General features: G+C 40.9%; 1 protein-coding gene across 2 annotated transcripts in view; it reads right to left on the minus strand.

The window, feature by feature from the left end:
• The window catches only part of C2H3orf70 (chromosome 2 C3orf70 homolog), a 74,921-nt gene that overhangs the window by 45,861 nt on the left and 7,034 nt on the right, over window positions 1-22,026 (minus strand). Inside the window, exon 1 of one of the 2 annotated variants that reach the window (XM_024564322.4) lies at window positions 7,775-8,369. The exons of the other annotated variant lie outside the window; for it this stretch is intronic. Coding sequence (XP_024420090.1) covers window positions 7,775-7,970 — 196 coding nt within the window. The 5' untranslated portion in view covers window positions 7,971-8,369. Of the gene's footprint in view, window positions 1-7,774; window positions 8,370-22,026 lie in introns of those variants that run through there. 2 annotated transcript variants of the gene reach the window in all.

The raw sequence follows: 22,026 nt of genomic DNA on the forward strand, positions 1-22,026 counted from the left end.
CCATTGTTCATTTTTTTGAGGAGGGACTGGTGCTACCTTTTACTGAACACCTGCACTACGTACTTTGCTTGTGTCATTCAATCTTCACAACAACCCTATGAAGTAGGATTTTTATTCCTATTTTTCAGAAGAGAATATCGAAGCTGAGAGAGGCTGAGTAATCTGTCCAAAGTTACATTCCCAATAAATGGAGAACCTACAATTCAAAACTAGGTGTGTCCATTCCATGGCTCATGTCCTTTCTGGGACTACACTCTCTTCCACATTCTATGTATAAACCATTCCTTATTTTTCAAGAAAGCAAATCTTCTACTACACAACTTTTGGTTATTAAACATGTGTTCCTATATTTGTTTGGAATTAATAAACCAATTTCTCTGAAAATATTCTTTCTTGTATTTGATGAGATTTTACAATATGAGAGAACAAACAAAGTGAGGGTTTTATAATGTAGGAAATTATCATCATAGAAAGGACCTCAAAAACTATGTAGTTCAAGATCCTAAGTTCAACAGGCTTGGAAACCAATAAATAATAATTAATGGTAGGTATGAACACTCTAACCATAAAAGGGCTTGTACCAGTTAGGGAACAGTTGAATATATGATATGGCTGAAGCTTCATATTATATAAATACGTTACTAAATAGTTTTTAAAAGTAGTTTTACAGAGTTCTTGACCACTCCAAAAATGTTCATAATGCATGTAATTGCCCTTCACTTAAATAAGAAGTCATTCTCATTTTACTTAGTTACCTAAATTCTGCTTGTTCCAAAAAGAATTAAAAGTAGCAGGAATAAGTAGAACCAACTGGTTGCCAGTTGGTTTGTAAAAGCCTGACGCACATTCACCAAACGGGGCCAGAGCTACAACATGTGACCTTCTGCAACTTTCCTAATCTAAAAAAATTAGGATAATAACTGTACCTGCTTCACAAGACTGTTGTGAGGTTTCAATGAGTTGACACATGCAAGACTACAGTTGTGCCCACATACAAGCATTCTGCGTGTTACTTATAATTGTTGAAGTGAATGTACGTCCACAACTGAAGCACCACCTGGATGGAAAGACACCCATCAGCTTTCTCTATCCTTAGAAAAGCCTGGAAAAAAATTCACTCAGAATTTGATCTCACTCTTGTCCTCTTAACATCTGTATCCTCTTCCTTTAAACACTACACGTGGTAATAACTCTCATTCTTTAAAAAAAAAAAAAGAACTTCAACTGACTGCTCCAATCCAAACTACAACTCTGGTTTGTCTGTTTTTTTGCTAGTTGTCACTGTCAAACTTCTTGAATATGTTTTCTGTAGCTACTGTTATTGATATGGTTGAGATGTCTCTTAGAAAAACCAGCTGGCATTACCCTGGGGAGGTCAGAACTTGATATTGTGAGCTGTGTAGAAGTAGGAAAGCAGAACAAATAGAGTAACACAAAAACCACACTGCTGATATACTAACGGAGAGAAGTACACTTGGCCTAAGGTCCCAACATCTAAATTCTCTAGTCAGCTCCTTCTCTCCCTGTAAGAAATCTATAGATAGAAAGCCAAATTATAACCAAACGTTTGCTGGGATAGTCCAGACATTTAAACCTCTGGGCAGTGTACTACCTTCTCTGAACAGTCCCGAAAATCACTTCCAAATCCTGCTTCTCCAACTCCCAGTTTTCTCTATTTCCATGCTGCCCATCTACCTTCTGCTGTGACAGTCTTTCTTTAGATATGTTAATATCATCAATTAGACTACATACATCAAGTCCCACTCTTCCTGCTTTCAACCTGAAAGAGACAGACATCTTTTAAGGTGTCTTCTGCAGAAAACTGAGCTCATCTATTTTGTGATTCTTATTAAGCCAATTCTGAGTTCTGCTGGTGTACCTACATCACACCACATGTACTCACTCCCCCCACCCCCACCCCACCCACCCCATCACCTTCTAATCACTTTATCTTCTTTAACTCTTCAATTCATTCTCCACCCCATAAAGATTTAGAACTCTTTATAGTTCTTATTCTTTTGTATTTCTTTACTGAAATTGATACAATTTGCCACCCATTTCTTAAAAACTTACCCCATCATTGGCTTTAATGGAGGAAAAAAAAACACTTGATTTTGCTCACTAATTTTAAATTGCTCTATAGTACCTATAGGTCAGGGGTTATCAAACTCATTTTCATAGTGGGGAGAAGGGTTTTCAGGAACTACTATAAAGGACACATGGACAAAACCAAGGGGGAAGGTGGAAGCAGGAGAGGGAGGTGGGTTTGGCTGGGGTGGGGTAGAGGGGTGGGGAGAAAATGCAGACAACTGTAATTGAACAACAATAAAATAATTTAAAAATTGGAAAAAAACCAAAACTCATTTTCACCAGGGGCCACATCAGCCTCAAGGTTGCCTTCAAAGGGCAGAATGTAATTTCAACTCCTTAACAGTTAAGGAGTAGTGACATTTATACAGTCCTAAAATTACTTCGGCCCTTTGAAGGCAACCATGAGGCTGATGTGGCCCCCATTGAAAATGAGTTTGACACCCCTGCATAACTGATTAAGAGTCCAGGTCCTAGAAGCAGAGAGGCCTGGATCCAAATCCAGACTCTATTCCTTAGTAGCTGTATGTTCATGGGAAAGTTATTTAACTTCTCTAAGTCTTTTTCCTCAACTGTAAAATGGACATAATGTCATAATTGCCTGTTAAGTGCTTAGTTAATAAGCTTATTCTGGCACAAAGTAATCACTCAATAAATATTAACTACTATCTCTGTGTCCTTATTCTCAGCTCCTGGCATTCCATTCTCCCCTTTCCATCTTGAAAAACTCACTGTTTTAAAAGATTTTACTAATACTGCAATTAAGTATATTCCTGAAGTTAGTGTTGCAGGACTAAACCTTTCACACTCTTTTTTAGTAATAAAATCACCATTTGTATATTTCACCCATATCTAAGAAATAAATAACTTGCCGAAATGGATTTCATGTTCATACTCTTTCTTAAAATATTCATTTCCCTTGGCTTCTGCAATATGACACTTTCAGATTTTTCTTCTCCGGCCATCTCTTCTTAGACTTTACTGCCAGCTCGTCCTCCTATACCCGGACTCTAAATGTTAGTGCTCTAAAGCGAAAGCCTAAGTACTTTCTTCATTTCTTATAGTCTCTCCCTTGATGGATCTCATGCTTCATCACAGCTAAAGCTAAAATCTATAAATAAGTAAATGGCCTCCATGTTATCTCTGATACAGACCTCGCCTCTGAGTTCTAGAGATCACTAGAGCTAACTAACTGCCTATTGATATCACCATATGATGACAAGGCAGGTTAAACTCAATAGACCCAAAACTAGATTCATGGTCTTCCTGAATTCATGATCCAAAATGGGATTCATAACCCATGATCAACCAAAGTTAGTCTTTCTCTAGTACTTGGTTGTTGTTAGTGCATAAATAGCCCCACCATCCATCCAAGTTGCACAATGAGGAATCAACAAGTCCGGAAGTTATCCTTAATAGCCAACCTCTTCCTCACCCTCCAAATCTAATCTATTGCAACTTCTATTACATGGATCTTGTTGCATGAATTTCAATCTGTTTTTTACTCTATCACCAAAATAATCTCCCTTGCTGGTTTCATTCCCCTGTTGTCCATGTTATCACTATGGTACCAAGGTCTCTATCAAATGAAATTCCAGACTCCCCCACCTTTCCTGTTTATCCCTCCATAAACATTTCAACAATCTAATTTCTTAATCCTTCTAAATATTGTATCTACTCCAGCCACAAAAATCTACTTTACAATGTCTGCACATGACTTACTCATTCCCATCTCTCTTCATTGACCAAGGTATGTCTTTCTCTCTCTCAAAAGTCCTTTTGGAATCCTGCACTCATTAACTCAATCCAGTATCACTCCTTACTGGGAAAAAATAAACTTACAGAGTCAGTGCTGTTCTTTATTCAGCCCAGTAATTTATCTTTGGCAGTGACACTAACAAAGCATGTTACAGTTTTCCTCCCAGACACAGTCCTTAAAATCTGTCATTACCCAAATACACTAATTATTTCCTTTAATAATACATCAAGCACTGAATCTATGAATATATACATGTTTTATGTCTTTTATGAACTTGTATATATTTTCAGCCTTTTCTATGTCATAAGGTTATGAATTTCACAAGTTTAACATCAACCATATAAAACTGAATTTCCTTTATTTGTTCTGAATTTCCTAAGCATCAAAATAGTCTCATTTTAGCATTTTCTGATTTGGTGAATAAGATGATAGTTTTCTCACCCATATCATTTGTAGTTTTAAAGGAATACAAAAATAAATATGGCATGAATCATGCCCTTACATTCTGCTTAAAGGGTAGGATCTGGCTGTATTTGTATGTGTATTCCTAGTGTCCATAATAATGTCTCACAAAAAGAAGGTGCTCAATACATGTTCGACAGAATTAAAGGAATTCTGCTTAGGACTAATGTAATGTTTATGAATGCCAAAAAGAAAACAGAACTTCTCAGATATGTTAATTCTGCTCTTTTTTTTTTTTAAAGTGATATTGGCCTAAAAAAGGGGGGTGGGGAGTAGAAAGAACTGATGTCCAGTATAGGTGAGGAGACTGCAATGTGGCACCCTAATGCTCTAAATGAAATAAAGTGCATTGTGAATGCGCTCTCTGAATCAAGTCAGTGAAAAAAGCATGGAGACTCGGAGGGTTGCCAAAAGACTGGAAAAGAGCAAATAAATGTGAAAAAAATGAATGATTTTTTTTTATGGAAAGAACTGCCAACAATAATCCAGTACACTTGACATCAATCTTTTTCTAAATTCAGATTATTTACTTTAAAAAATGGCTTCCAATCACTTAGAAAAGAAAGTGGTAAGCATCTGTGGAACCAAACTGAGTTATATTAATCTAATTTCCTTTCTTTTTTTAAGAGTGTTTATACACAGATCATACCTCATAAAGCAGTAAAAATAGAGTGTAGGTAGGATTTCATAAAGGTACTTGACCAGGTTCTCAACGCACCCATATGGGTAAGATAAACATAAGATGGCCAACAGTACAATTATGTAGCTAGGTAATTGTTTGAACGACCATAATGAGTGCTCATTAATGAACTGCTATCCACCTGAAGGGCAATTCTGCCGGCAAGCTTCAGGACTCAGATCTGTGCTTCTCCTGTTCAACAATTTTATCAGTAACTTGAATGAGGTTACTATACTACGATGCTACTGTTGGCATCCAATGTGCAGTTGACATGAAACTAGGGGGCTTGTGATATATATATTATGAAAGAGCTGGGGTCTAAAAACACAATGATAAGCCAGAAAACATGGGCTCATTCTAATAAAATAAAATCTAATAGGGAAAAAGTATCTAAAGGCTCAATTAATACCTGTGTCCAAACCTGTACATATAACTGTGAAATGGGCAAGCACCATGACTTAATTGCCAGATAGGTGAAACAAGTAAACAATGGCTTTAGTTGACCACAAGCTTAGTTCAATCTGACAGCAGCAAGCTCACTATGATGTGGACATATCAGAAATGCTAATGTGATGCATGTTACAGCAGAGCTAGTATCTCAAACATGGGAGACAGGAGTTCTGTTCAACTCTGGACTGATCAGACCACAACTGGGATGCTGGGTGCCCTTCAAAGGATCTTAACCTAACTGGCATGTTTTCAGAACAGATCAGGATGCATACAAGTCTGCACACTATTCCATAAAAGGAAAGACAGGAGGAAACAGAGATTTATAAACAGGACAAACAATGCCTTCAGAGGAAAATGATAGCTACCTTCATTCAGTCATTCAACATGCATGAATTTCAAACCTATATCAGTAGACACTGTGATGGTGGCCGGGGATAGAGAATAAAGTCTATGTTGGTAAGAAATTTGTGTGTGTGTCTAAAGGGTTGAAACAGCCATGTTCTAAAAAAGGATTGGAGCCCTGGCCAGGTGGCTCAGTTGGTTGGAGCGTGATCTCATACACCAAAAGGATGTGGGTTCAATTTCCCGGTCAGGGCACATACCTAGGTTGAGGGTTCCACCCCTGGTCAGGGCGCGTACGGGAGGCAACCTATTGATGTTTCTCACATCAATGTTTCTCCCCCTCAAACCACCTCCTCTACCCCCTAAAATCAGTAAAAATAAGTCCTCAGGTGAAGATTTTTTAAAAATTAAAACAAATAAACATTTTTAAAAAGGATTGGATTGTTCTGTATGATCTCATAAAGCAGAAATAAGAGAAATGGAAGGAAGTTAGATTGTAACCAACTTCAGCTCCAAATAAGGAAGAGTAGTATTCTAAGAGTCAAAGCTCTCTAATGAAGGCAGAAGCTGCCTGAGGAGGATGCAAGCTTCTAATCACTAATGGTGTACTTAGAAGGGAGACTGCTGAAATAAGAGGGGCAATGAACTAAGCCATCTTTCAGGTTCCTGACATTCTACACTGTGATTCTACTCTTCCCCAGGGAAATGGGCTCTCACCAGATTCATCCTACTTGTGTACTTCAGTATCACGTTTCCTACAGTTGCTTCTTCCAGTTTTGTGCCCTGTCCCACACTAAAATGATGCTTTATAATTGGGAATGGATCTGACAGCAAGAAGAATAATGAGATCTAGGAAGAAACTGACTCATCAGCACAAAGAACACAAAAAAATCTATACTGTTCAATAAATGTAAATAAATATAAAAAAAGAATTTAGTACTACAAAATAAATGTAAGAAGTATCTGCCTTTTAAGTATAAACTCATTTAAAAATATTCTATTATGTTCAATTAATGTAAATAAGGATTTGTTATCTACTGCATCTCTTCTTGGGAGCCATTTTTTTTCTCACCAACAAGGAAAATATTTTAACTTAAGATCACTTCGAGAATTTGTGTCTAAATAAGCATTCCAAAACCCTCTGTTATAAGGGTATGTGGAAACTAAGTTTGCAATATATTTCTAAGATGAAATGATACAGCAGGCTAAATACCACGAACTAATCAAATTGTGAAATTCTGATTAAAAGACTACTTAAGTTTAATCCACTTTCAAAATCCCATGCAGGATAAACATAGAGAGAAGGTCTCCACCATTTAGTTCTGGCTTTTATAAATTACTAAGATTATTTAAGCTTCCTTTCATTCATTTTACTTTGTAATTTTAAAAGTCTCATATATTGGCTCTATATGCTGCAGCTAGATATTTAAAGAGTTCATCCTTCCAAACTGTTAATATTAACTTCTTGGAAGCAGTTTCTCACACTTTAGCGCTTTCTCAACTGGATGCAATAAATGAACCACAATTCGATTTCCAAAAGCTCTTTCCTTTAAACAGCTGCCCGGAAAGATAAAAGTGAGAAAGAAAAAGGGGCATCTTTAACCACCAGTCTTTAGAAAAGGCTTTCCCTCGAGTTGTCATCAACTCCGACGTCTCTCAACCATTTCTCAACACACTGCTTGGTCGTTTCGGTTTAAGAAGAAAAAGAGAAAACAGCTTCCAGTTTTCCTGGGACGGGGAGATCTCCTTTTGTAGAAGTGGCTAAAGCTAGGCTCCCCACGGGAATTTCATCTCGTTGCCAGGGCAGCGCCAACCCGAGCAGTCCGGTGCGAGGGCAGCTGCCGCCCGCCCGGAGCGCAGGGCGCCCCAGCCTGCAGCAAAGCAACCCCGGCCAGGCCCACAGCCCCCGTGGCCTCAGTCCCAGGCGTGACCCCAGACGGCCCAGCGGGCACCCAGAACCGCAGCGCAAGGCGGGAAGACGCGGCTCGACTTACAGTGACACCATCCTAGGTGGCAGCACCAGTGCAGCTTGAAGCACTTGCCATGGCTGTGCGTGGCACAGATGGACAGCCCGTCGCACGGCTGAAAGTCGGGTCTGCGGGCAGCGCAACTCCGCGCCAGGGCCTGAGCCTCGTCCACTTTCTCGCTCTTCCAACCCCGCTCAGGGGCTGGTGCCTCCGCCGCACTCATTTCCTCTCCCTCCGCGGAGTCAAGACCGAGAGCCCCGAGAAGCGGCGTCTGGGCGGACAGGAAGCCCAGCCGGCTGGAGGCGCGGGAGGGCGCGGTGCGGGCGGGAGTCACCACAGCGCGTGGCGGCAGCGGCAGGAGTGCGGCGTTCCCAGGCTCGCCGAGGAGCCGCCCCAGGCTCTGCGACCGGGGCTGGGCCTGCCGCCACCTCTCTCTCCCCCTCCCTCCGTCGTCGCTGCGCGCGCTGCGCCCCACGCGCACGCGCACAGGCACACGCGCCGGCCAGCGGGGCAGACCACGCGCGTTCCTCCGCTACCCCGGCGTCGTCTTCACACACACACAGGGCAGGGGACCGATGGTAAGCGTATCCTCCAGTCTCAGCGAGTCCCCACCACACACTCAGTCATTCCTCGGAGACTGACCACATGCTTTGGTGGCTTGGTTTTCACACGCACACTTCCCTTGCAGCTGGGTCATCTCGAGGACTCACACCCACACTCCACGGAGGGCTCGGCGGCGCATCGAGGACCGCCCACCTGGACCGCTCAGCCTCCGCCCCGCCCCCTCACTCACACACACACACACACAGGTTTTCCCTACACGCGCCTCACATTTCCCTTGTACACACCTCCCAGGGTGCCTGGGCACTGAACCCCTCAGAGGCGCGCGCACGTTTCCACACGCGCGCACTCCCCGAGGACCTGCCTCCTGCACGGAGCATACCCCTAGCCCAAGTCTGGGCCAGAGCCGCCAGCCCCCGCCCCCACGCGGGAAACCCCAACCCCGCACCCGCTCCTGGCACTGGCCTGCAATAAGCTGTCTCTTCCCGCAGGCGCGGGACTTCTGGAGCTGTAGTGCAGGCCTTGCTGAGCGGGAAAATGACCAAGCTGGCTGGGTGCAATGCTGTGGAGTGTGTGCGGTGTATGTGTGGTGCCCGGGACTGGTATATAATATGTGTTCTGTGTGTGTGGTTTGGTGTGTGTGTGTGGTGTGGTTTTTACGTGGAGTATGTGTGGTGGGTATGTGTGTAGGTAGATAGGCTGTTAAATGTATACATGGTACGTGTGTATAGTGTGTGTGATGCATGTGACTGTTATGTGGAGTGCTTGTGATGAGGTGTGTGTATACATGTGTTTGTGGCATGGATGTATATGACCAATGTGGAGTGTGGGTAGTGTATAGTAAAGTGTACATGGTGTGCGTAGTATGTGTACGAGTTTCCTATGTGTGTATTTGTGTGTACATGGTGTGTGGGTGGATATTGTTATATAGAGCATGTTATGTGTTTAATGTGTGTGTGGCCATGTGGTGCGTGTGTCTGGCAAGTCGAGTGTGTGCCTGGTGTACTGGGTGGAGTTTTGCATGTGATACATATGGGTGCAGGCACACAAACAGGACTCATGTTTGCCTCGGGCTCTGTATGTCCGTTGTTGCATGTTAACACCTGCCCTGGCCCACGGATGTGACTGGCTGGATGGTGGCTACAGCTCCCCCATACAATCAGCTTGCCTTCTTCCCTTCTGGGGACAAGTTGCTCCAAATAGATTTTCCATGGCACTCTGGACTGTAAAAACCCACCCTGGCTGGATTCAGTGAAGAGAAAACAAACCATTTGCTCCCAGGGAGCACGGTTGGGAATTAGTGTTTCCCTGCAACAAGGCCAAGCCCAGCATGAACCCTGAAAATGAGGGGACCTCCTCTCCTTATTTGCCAAATGTTTTTCAAAGCAGAGGGAAGTGCCTATAATTGCCAAGGTTCAGGGAACAACAACAAAGCTTTTTAACACAAATGCTGTATGAGAACATGTTTATGCCCAGGTTCACTTTCTCTTATTACTTTATTCCTTTCCTGCCTTGCACTGACAAGGAGACTCGTCATGGTTTTGAAATAACCAACTTCCTTAAGCACTGAAAATCCTTGCTTCTATAAACAATCTTTCATAATTTTCTCTTTTATTTAACCTTCGCTTAAGGAGGGAAATGTAATTAGTAATTTGCATATATCTGACTCTAGGGAGGTCTTTATTAGGGGTTGGGGAAAGACTCAATTTGGTGGCAAAGGTATTTTCAAGAAAATTCTGAATCAAAATCTCAAAATATGGTTCCCCCAATAGCCTAACATTGGAACAGTTACAAACATGAAACATCATCTCTTCAGCATCGGCCCCAGGTGTCCAAATCCTAAGGTCTTGTCCCTGATTCATAAAATCCATCCATCCCTGTTGTTAATTTCACAGGCTGACCCACCTCAAAATAACTTGACTAAAAGGAAAACTTAATCAAATAAATCCATAATACAAAAAAAAGTCAGTCACAAAAGATAAAAAAGAAAAAATCCATTACAGATTATTACTGTGGCAAGCCAACCCAGAATTTTTCAAAGATTGATTCCCATCTCTCCTACCCTATTCTTCTCCTTCCCCAACCTATAAACACACTCTAATACCGTTCATATTGTATAAGGCCTTATAACAGAATTTGTTCAGTATTTCAGTAACTAATATTTGAACAGGATCATTCCACTGGCTTTTACTCTAGGGTGAACCATGTTATAAGATTCTACTACGTATGAAACCATACCACCTCAGCCAGTGAAAAACGATCATGAAAGATAATGTAATACGGCATCTTGCCCAGTAGGCAAGGGGAATTACCCAAATACCCTATTTTATGTAAGCCACGTGATTGGAAGCTGCGAGGCCGTTACATTTGCTATAACAAAAACTCATTCCTTCCCCTTGCCCGAAAGGTGTCATTAACCCGAACTGTCTGCAGTGCAGCAGGAGGAGGTAAATGTGTTATGATCTCAAACATACACACACGCAGCCTTCAGGGCGTGTAGTCAGGATACAAGTTTTTAAAGTTTTATTATAGAAAATGAAACACATATAACATTAGAGAGACTAGTATAATGAACACCCATGTACTCATCACCTGGTTTCAATAAACATTAACTCATTTGGAAAATCTTGTTTCATTTTTAGCTTATTTTTGAAACAAATCCCAGACATCACATAATTTTATCCATAAATATTTTAACATTTATCTCTAAAGGAACTTCTAAAAAACATAACCCACAATACCATGGTCACATGATAGGATACAATTCGATCATAAATATGAACTTGAGCGATAGAGGCTGACTACCTCTCCAGCTCCCCTTTAAGAACACCACTCCTTCTGCCTGTCGGGAATTTTCCCCTTTCCCCTCTCCTTCTCTCCTGCCCACCTCCGCAGCTTCTGTACCGCTTCCTCAAAGAAGCTTTCTCTGACCAACGCAGACCGTTATATACCACTTACAACTTTAAATGAATCATTAAAGAAGGAATTATTGAGCTAATGTCTTTCCCCATCTCCCTTCCCCTTCCACAAACTGTAAGCTCTTTGAGGGCAAGAACGAGGACTCTCTCTTATTCATCACCTGTTCCCAGTACTAAGCACAGAGAATATAAATAACTGTTGAAGTAGTGAAAATCATTCCATCTCAGACTTCCAAATGCTGGGGGAAAAGTTTATCTGTGGTAAGTTGTTTGCAAATATAGGTGAATAATTTCTCTAATTACCCTTCCTGTAACCACACCCCTAGATCTTCCCCTCCCACGCTGACTCTGAGTTAGCTTCCAGTCGGAAACTGAGGCATGACTTAGCTAAAGTCTTCTGAAGGTGTGGGCAAGCCTGCATTCCCACCCAATGTTTCAGCTGGGGGAGGGTCTGCTTCCAAGCTCACTCACTGGCGGGTTGTTGAGCCCCGAAGAAGGCAAGTTGTTGAGTTCTGAAAGAACAGAAGGTTCAGTCCTCAGGGAACTGTTAGGCTGAGGGTCTCGCTTGCTCGATAGTTGTTGGCTGGAGGGCACCCTCAGTTCCCTCTCCCATGGGCCTCTCCATAGGGCGACTCACACATGGCAGCTTGCTTTACCAGGGCAAGCACAAGGAAAGAGTCACCAAGTATCACATTCTTTTATAACCTAATGCCGGAAGTGATACCCCATCTTCTTTGGCATATTCTACTCATTAGAAACAATTCAGTAGGTGCAGCTCTCACACAACAGAAGGCAATTACACAAGGGCATGAATATCAGGAGGCAGGAATCATTGGGAGCCATTTCTGAAACTGCCTACCACACCATGGGACTTGCTTTAGCCGGCGGGAGACTAGCAAACATGGCATAGTAAAGATTTCCAAAGAGTATGCTCACTGGGGTTTGCCCTCCCTTTCTATGCTTGGACCCCTGAAACCACCAGGTGTACAAGCCTGAGCAGGCCTGCTGGAGGACGAAATGGAGGAATAGCCTTGTGGGGGAGAGTGGAAGTACCCCAGCTGATGAACAGCCAATCCCCAGGCACTGGTCTATCTACCGCTAGAACTAATAGTGAAGCTATATTTGGCCATCCTAGACCCACCAGATGACCACAGAAGCTTGAGAGAGATTTGCTGACCCATTTCTGACCAAAACAAGCACCAGGACAAGCTATAGAATCACAAGCTACATAAAATGATTATTGTTTTAAGCTACTAAGTTTTGGGTGGTTTCTTATATAGTAAAAGCTAACTGATATACCTACCAATCCTCTCACGTTACAGACAAAGTAAATGAGGATTCGAGAGGCTAAAAGACTTGCTCAATGTCACAGTGCAGCAGGCATAGTGGGAAAAGTTCTCTAGGACCTGGCAGCAGGACAATACAGATGGTTCGAGTCTAAGCTCTGTTGCTTTCTGGCTAGGAGATCTTGGCAACCCCTTTACGCTTCCTGGGCTTCAGTTTCTTTACCGGCAAAACAAAAAGTTTTCCAGAACATCTTTTAGCACTCAAAGCTATTTCTTGTCTACTGGGTCATAGATAGAGCTAGGGTTAGAATCCTTCTGATTCAGATGTCATCTGTGAATACTCAGATATCCCCTTCATATTCTATTGCACACATCTGTCTAATGCTAATGTAAGTTATGTCTATGCGCACCAACCATTCCGAACACTTTGATAAATTGAGTCATTACAAATCAGTTACTTTTTGGTTGCTTGATTGAACCAAGCAACTAATTCTACTATAGTTATAAATAACATGCTAGTAATTGGTCAATTTGTCATATTAAAGCAATTAGAATGATGAAGTGGATAGAGAAGCTTCCAAATGAGGTGCAACTAAATTAGGAGTCTTCTGAGTGGAAGGAGGATGTCTCCATAGCATTGCCTCTGGCATAACAGACCCTCATCATCCCTTTTGGTGGAAAGGAAACAACAGAAGCTTTGAAATCAGAACAGAATAAAAGCTCAGTTCCACTACCACTTAGCAGGGTGATCTTGGGCAAGTTATTTAGCCTCTTCTCTTAAATGACGATTATAATTTCCACCCCACACAGTGAACTAAATATACTAACATGTGAAGAGCCTAGCCCTGTATCTCAATAAATATTAGTTCTCCTGTTCCCAGCGCCTCCCAACACCTCCTTGTTATGCGGAGTCTCGATGCCCCAATCCTTCCTTTATGATGCTAAGAAGAGAGGTCTCTAAAATCTGATCATATCGTGCCTGGCCTTAAAAACATTTGACGCTTCTCATTCCCTGCTGGAAAAAAAAAATCAGACTCTTTCGTAGGCTATACAAAGCCTTCTCAGCCCCTTCTCCAGCTGCCCTTCCCCATGTCTCCAACTCTGTACCCTGGCTTGTTTTGTTTCTGGATGTGTAGTATTCTCTCCTGCCTGTCTCTGCGCCTCCCCTTATCCTGTTCCCTTTGCCTTGAAGTGCCTGACCTGCTTCGTGCGCAGGGAATCTTACCTTTTCTTCAAGTTCCAAATCAAATGTTACTTGAAGTTCACTCCCTTTTCCATACTCAAGAACATACATGACATGCCTACCACTTGAAACCTGAGATAGAGAGGCAGGCACTCTGTATTTCTAGTGCCTGGCATTGTATTGGGTAGTAGGATACTCTTAAAAAATATTTTTGGAGGAACACATTAAAAAATTTATGACTAAAAACTCATAAGCAGGATGGAAATGTCAAACATCTGTTTGTCAAAATTGAGGCCCCTAGAACTATAAGATTCCCTTGAAGCCTTTGAAATTAAAAAGAAGCCTCGATGAACTGTCTTGTAGTCTTACCGAACATCTTACCTCTAAAGGTGGCCCAGGCAACAGCAACTGTAGGCTCAAAGAGGTATTTCAGACATTGCAAGAAGAATAGACCCATGAACAGAGAAATATTCATGGTCTCCTCTTGCTATTGCACCACGAAGGGCAGCTTTCCCCCCCCAATATCCCACTGTGTGCCCCCATCAAAGGCAAATAACAGACGGACCTGAGCCCATCTAAATTAGCACTTTTTTTTTCTATTTTTAAAGTGATGAAAGTGGTGGATGTTTGTGGGTCACCTTAATACAATTTTCGAAATTTACCATTCTATCCCTCAGCTGCTCTTTGAAAGGAGCATACCAGTTTTGTGCCAATTTGTTTTATCAACTAGAGAAACAGTTTTTTTCTCTGAGAAAAAATTAGTAGAAAAATAGACCTCCAGAGTAAGTATTAAACATAAAAGGGGAGGGAAAATGCCAGTCATTAAGATGCCATGCAATCAGCCTCCCGTGGGCCTCAGTACGTACCCTCAAGGGTTCAAGCTCAATGACCACTGGACTTTTGCTGAGTGACACTAATAGCAGTAAGATCTGGGTCAATTTTGTGCTCCACACAACACAGCCTGTTCTTTACGCCCCAACAGTCCACCCTTAACTTCTGGAAGCAGTAGACCTATCATAATTTTGAAACAAGAACACTCTGGCTTTTTTAATGGTAGCATAACACACATTCTGCCATTTCCATTAAAAAATCTTTTTTCTTGGTGATTAGCAATTAAAATAATTCAGCTTTAATTGGCTCATTTCAGTAAGCAGCTAAAGGCTAAAATGACAGTGAAGAACAATCTGGAGTACAATGACTCATGGATTATAAATGAGGCAGCTGAGGTACCACATGCGACTTGGGAAGATGCTGGTCTGCAGTCAACACTCCATCCACACCCAGGGTCCCAAGCTCTAAGGCAGTGCTTAGGCTCATTTATCCACTTTACAAATGATGACTGGTGTCTTTTATGTGCCCGGCCCTGGGCTGGATGCAGGGGATCATTTAGAGGGGAGACATAAACCAACCATGAGAGTATAAAAGGTAATTGCATTAATTAAGGGGTTTAAACAAAGCACAATAGAAGAATAAGGGAAAAACAGATAAATCTGCCTAGACCCATCAAAAACATGCCACAGGAAGAATGAGTTAGTACTGGTGATGCAGACAAGCTGGGCTGTGATACTAAGGGAAAAGGGACAACAGGCATACAGACAAGAAAGGCAAAGGGCCACCTGTAAGTCTGTCTTGCTTGAAAGTAATGTGGGGCAATGGAGTAGTCAGACGAAGAGGCAGAAGTGGTAGGCAGGGGCCAGATCATGAAAAGCCCTGTGAAGTTTAGATTTTATTCTTCTAAACCAGTAGTTTTTGAACAACTTTCAGCTAGAACATCTTGTTCAATAGAAACACCTCTCAGAAAGCATAAATGAAACAGATTGATAAAGTCCAGCTGCTCCCACTGAGGCTGATACATGTTGGGCAATGCTGGAACCCCATTCGTGTATAACCCCCAACACGAGAGCCCAACCACTGCCTCAGGAGCAGGGAGCTGCGGTAGGCAGCCTCTAGCACGGCCCCCAATGATCACCACTTCCTAGTTTCCCTCTCTTGACTTGTGTGCTGGACTTAGCAACTCCCAAAGTAGTGATGGAGTCACTTTCAAGACTAGGTTACACTGAGGCTCCTATTCCCTCCCTCCCTCCCTCCCTCTCTCTCTCTCCCTCTGTCATCTCCTTCTGAAAGAAGCCAATTGCCATGCTGTGAGTGGCCCTATGGAAAAGCCCACATGTCACATAGGAAGGAAATGACCTCTTTGGCCAGTAGCCAGTAAGGACCTGAAGCCTGCCAACAACCACATGAGTTAGCTGGGAAGCAAATTCTCCCAAGAGAATCCTGAGAGTGAACCACAGCTCTAGCCAACACCTCGGTTGAGGCTTTGTAAGAGACCCTGAGCCAGTAAGCGGCACCCAGATTCCTGTCCCATAGAAACTGTGAGGTAATAAATGTTTGCTGTGTTGCAGGTTCCTTAAGTAATAAGGGCATTATGCTAAGTGATATAAACCAGAGGAAGATACCTTATGATCTCACTTATATATGGAGTGTAAAAAAACAACAAAAACAAAAACAAAAAACCCAAACACATAGATGCAGAGAACAGATTGGTAGATTGGTGGTTGCTAGAGGCAGAGGTGGGGGGAGGGGTGAAATGGGTGAAGGTGGTCAAAGGTATGAACTACTAGTTATAAAATAAATAAGTCATGGGATGCAATGTACATCATGGTAACTGTAGTTAATAATACCGTCTTGCATATTTGAAAGTTCCTAAGGTAGTAAATCTAAAAGTTCTCATCAAAAGAAAAAAATCTGTCACTATGTGTGGTGATGGACATAAAGTGGTGATCATTTCACAGTATATACATACACCAAATCATTACGTTATATACCTGAAAGTAATATGATGTTCTCTGTCGATTATATCTCCAAAAGAAGTCAGTGTGAATTTAGTTGCAGGAAGATGATGTGTCACATTACCACACTGGAACCTTCTCCCAGGAGTGCCTGTCTTTCTCTCCCACCCCCAATGAATCAAGTACAAAGAATCATCAATGTGGTTAGCTCCAAACAGTGTCTATGGTCACTGCATTTAGGTTCCCTATATAGCTGTTAGGAAAATGAACCCTTTCCCTGTCCCTGCTTCAAGGGGACAGGATAAGGCTTGCTTCCTTTCTCTGCTGCTTATTTCTCCTTGGCTACTCATTCCTACGCATTCCTGTATACCTGTGTGAAATTTGGGGGACTACTGTTACTCCATCTAGGGTGGGACAAAGGCTTCTCCTCCCTCACTGGCAGCTGGCTTTCCCCAAGGAGCTGCTGTCCCCAGGGATTTTCATCCTCTACTTCCCAGGGAGAGAGCCAGGCCCCAGTGGCAGATGTTGTAATTTCCAAGAGGCACAGAGCTGGGGACTCCACACCCTCCTTACATCTCCCATGGGTGTCCATCTAAATGCATATGTTCCTGTTTGGAAGCTAAGGTGTAATTAGCTTTGAAAGTGATTAAGAGGAGAGATTCATAGATTCATAAATTGATAGGATTGGCTAAGTAAAATGTCCCTTTTATTATTCAGGAAAGTGGAATCACAGATGAAGGAAGCTGCCCAAGGTCATAAAACACTCATTCTGCAATTTATTCCTGGTAGAGAAGAAAATAGAAATCATATCTTGTGATTCTAAAGCCTCTGCTCTTCCTTCTACCTTGGAGGTGTGAAGAGGAATTAGCGTCTGCTTTTATGCATTTTAACTTTTGATTACTCCTTTTCCCTCCCTATGCACTAGAGGTTATTAGGGTGATGTTTGATACTGTGATATTACAGACAAGGACTGAGCAATCCCCAAATCCTGCCTGACACTCCTCTCTCAGCTCCAAGGAAGTTAAGCACAATAAGTAGTCATAGATTATGAAACAAGATGCCTCTCTACTAAGATGATGTATGTGCATACACTCTAATGCATAGCCCGCTGTTGAAAACGTAAGTGGGGCCTTCTCTTGGAATGTCTCTGTCCTCTGACCATATGCAAAAAGGAGGAAGTTTAGAAATAGGGGAACTATATGGCCAGGTTTGCACAATAGGCCTTGGCTGATTTGCTCACCCAAATGCATGTTAGGAGGAAAGTAGAGGACAGAAGGGACTGGCTAGGCTTGATCTATCTAGAAGTGATACAGGAAGTACAAGAGAGGAGCACATACATTTACACACTTTTGTAAATGTAGCCTGTATTAGTTACTTGGTGCTGTGTAACAAATCATTCCAAAACTTCGTGGCTGACAACAATAATCATTGATTAGCCCTTGCAGTTTCTGTGGGTCCACAATTCAGACAGGGCATAGCAAGGATGCCTTTTCTCTGCTCCATGATTTCTGGAGTCTCCACCAGAAGACTCAAAGGCTGAGGACGGGACCCATCTGAGGGAGCATTCACTCACATGTCTGGTGGCTGGGAGTCGGCCAGAACACTCGTGCATAGTGTCTCTATGCGGCTTCCTCAAAACTGGTAAGAGTCCCAAGACAGAGCCAAGTGGAAGTCCTGTTAACTTTTATGATCCAGCCTTAAAAGTCATGCAGCATCACTTCGACTGCACTCATTTAGTTGAGGCAGTTACAAAGGTCTGCCTAGGTCCAGCGGGAGAGAGCAGACCACACCTCCTGATGAAGCATGTCAGTATCACATTATAAGAAGAGCATGAGAGAGAAGACAATTTTGGAAAATTCAGTCTGCCACACAGCCCCACTGAGGTCTTGGGCTCTGACCATTCAGATAAGGAACTGTTTCCTTATAGAGCGGGGACCTAGGAAGAATGGTGATCTGAGATAAGCTGGAAAGAGGGCCTAAAATTTTCTTTCACAGAACCATCACCCTTTTCCTATAAATAATGATTTACAGATTCCTTTCCACTCTTTGTAACTTCCTTGCCTTGGCCCTTAACAAAAATTCAAATTAACTGTCTGGTTTTGACTTCTGGATAGGGCTAAGTGATGAATAAGGGGACACACATGTAGATACTCAAGAAGGACCCCTGCCCATTCAAACCTCTTCCAAACCAAAACAAACAGAACCTAACACTTCATTGTACTATGCCTGAAAACTTCACGTGAAAGTTAATTTGTCTTAAAACTATGCCAAATGTTAAATTCAAACCCAGTAGAAGTTATTAATCATATATACTTCAGTGGAAATTCATTGGGTTTGAACTGTGGGGGAAGAAGAGAAATGGAGTTGAAAAGCTGGTAAGGATAAGGTAGAGGAGAAAGAAAAAACAAAACAGAAGCTATAATTACCTGGAACTTTGCTATATTATACTTACCAAGGTCCAGTTCTTGAAAGCAGTTTACATGGTTTTCCATCTGTAAACCCACAATATCAGCTTGGGGATCACAGAATGTTCTCCATCCCTCACCCAGAGACCAACACTTGAGGCCACCCCAGAAATGCCTCTTCCCTCTGAGTACTCCTACAGAAAGAACTAGGTAATTCATACTTTCTAATTAAAATAATAACAAGGACAGCTAACATACTAATATTAACAGCTTACAATGTGCCACGTGCTATGTTAAGTGCTCACAACCTCTCATGTAATCTTTACAAAAATAATTTACAAGGTAGGTCCTGGTAAACACCCCCACTTTACAGATGAGGAAGCTGGAGGCACAGAGAAGTTCAGCAGTGTGGCCAAAGCAGTATAGTTGGTAAGTTCTAAAGCTGAGGCTGAACCCGCAACCTAAGTCTGGAGCCCTTGCTCCACTGCATCATTACATAGGGAAACCTCATACAAACCAGTTATGGTGGGAAAGATCTTTCTGAACACCTTTATTAAGTAAAAAAGAGGTGAACATAACGAACTAAAACTTGACCTAAAATATTTAGTGAGGGGAAAATGTAGCAAGTCCAGAGTAGAAAAAAAATGAAACAAGAACATACATAAATAAAATAAAGAACAAATTAAGTTAGTAAACTGAAAAAGTAAAGTGTTTTTTAAATAAATGCCTATTGTCTCAATCAAAACAAGAAAAAAAGTACAAATTGGTAAGTTTAGAAATTAGAACATAGTATGTAAGCAAATGGGTTCTTGCTTGCAAAAATATAAAGCACTGTGACAGATCAAGTTACTAGAAAAGAAATATAACCGGTTACCCCACAAAGATGCCTGGTCCTGATTTTTCAAACTTTCAAAGAACCAAAAAATAAAAAAATCCCTATGCTATATAAACTTTAAATATATATGTTTGTGTGTGTGTATTGTTTGTTACCCAACTTGTTTTATTAAATGAAATGATTAATTTCAAAATCTGAATAGGAAACAAATCAAAGTATAGGTCAACTTCATTAATGAACATAAACATTAAGATTTTATGTTTGCAAAAGGAGAGAAAGATACTTGACATGCACTAATCACAGTGCTTAATTATAAAAACACAAAATTAGTACAAAGTAAAACTAACATATTATATCATATTAACATGAAAATGGAAATTATATATATCCTTTAAAGAGATTTTCATAAATTATTGGCTATAATAATTTATGATTATTATATTTTCATAAATTATTGGCTATAATTTTCTTCCTGATAAAAACTCTTAAAATCAGGTGGTACTGGTCATTGAGAGATTTCTTTTTTGTCATGTGGAGTTTAGTTTGGTGATTCAACAGAAAGGCAGATTCCTGGTCTGTATTGTTTAAACACATCTCTCCTAAATGAGAACATATCCTTTACTCCTAGAGAAGGAATGTGGAAGAAGGAGGATTGGTAACAAGAAAAATATCAGCACCTTGAGGCAAGGACCCTCCTGTCTACAAACTGTGCCACTAGGGATCTATGGCAGGATATAAGGAGAGATGAATTCACGAGACTCACATGTATGAAATACCTTAGCAAAGTCCAGGAAAATGGATTTGGAACAGTCGTTTCAGTCTTTCAAACAGGAAACTAAGGCAACGTTAGTTATGTTGGATTTCCAATATAAACATGATGGAGTATGTATTAAAAGCAAAGAGTTGATTTTATTCTTAAAGAAGAGACACACATTGGTGTTCTCAAATGAGGATTTGTTGTTCCAAAAATGTTGTCAGTAATTATTCAAAAAGAAAAGAAAATGTTATGTATAAGTATTATAAAGGAAGAAATAAACATATCTATTTTACAGATGGCATAATTGCAGACCTACAAATCTAAGGAAACCAACTAAAAATTACTGAAAGTAATGAATTTAGCTGAAGGATTGACTAAAACAATGTATGTATGTATATATAAAATAGGTATGTATTGTATGTATATGTATTGTATTTTATATATGCTGATATATAACAAGGAAATTCTATAAAAATGAATTCTATTGTTGCCATTACAACAAAAACAGATTGAATACATGGAGGCTGATTTAACTTGTGGCAAAGTTCATTCAGAGAAATTTATAGAGAGGGTTGTTAATCAACTTAGTGCTATACTATACCTGCTCTGATTAGGAAAGTAAATATATTACTATTTCCAAGGACTGGCTAGGTAAATCTAATATGTAGATTTGCCAATTAAAGCCTTAGCAGGTTAATTTAAAGTGGCTAACAAATAAGAGTGCAATTCCTCTGGTGTAGTAACAAAAAGAATGTCATTATATATTTTAAAATATAATGATTATATTAAATGACATGGAGACTAAAAGAACAATTCAAAGGATCAGTATATCCAGGAGCTGATTCTTTGAAAAGATAAACAAAGTTGACAAACCTTTAAGCAGATTCATCAAGAAAAAAGAGGACCCAAATAAATAAAATCAGAAATGAAAGAGGAGAAATTACAACCAATACCACAGAAATACAAAGGATTGTAAGAAATTACTATGACCAACTATATGCCAAGAAATTGGACAACCTGGGTGAAATGGACAAATTTCTACAAACATACAATCTGCCAAAACTGAATCAAGAAGAAGCAGAAAGCCTGAATAGACCAATAACAAAAAGTAGAATTGAAGCAGTAATCAAAAAAACTCCCAGGACACAAAAGCCCTGGAACAGATAGCTTCACAGATGAATTTTACCAAACATATAAGGAAGAACTAACTCCTATCCTTCTCAAACTATTCCAAGAAATTCAAGAAGAGGGAAGACTCCCAAACTCTTTTTATGAGGTCAATATCATCCTAATTCCAAAACCAGGTAAAGACACAACAAAGAAAGAAAACTACAGGCCAATATCTCTGGTGAACATAGATGCTAAAGTCCTCAACAAAATACTGGCAATCTGGATTCAGAACTACATTAAAAAGATCATACACCATGATCAAATGGGATTCATCCCAGGGATGCAAGATGGTCCCATATTCACAAATCAATAAATGTAATATACTACATAAATAAAATGAAGGGCATAAATCACATGATCATATCAATAGATGCT

The sequence above is a fragment of the Desmodus rotundus genome, chromosome 2, assembly GCF_022682495.2.
Source record: "Desmodus rotundus isolate HL8 chromosome 2, HLdesRot8A.1, whole genome shotgun sequence".
NCBI lineage: Eukaryota > Metazoa > Chordata > Mammalia > Chiroptera > Phyllostomidae > Desmodus > Desmodus rotundus.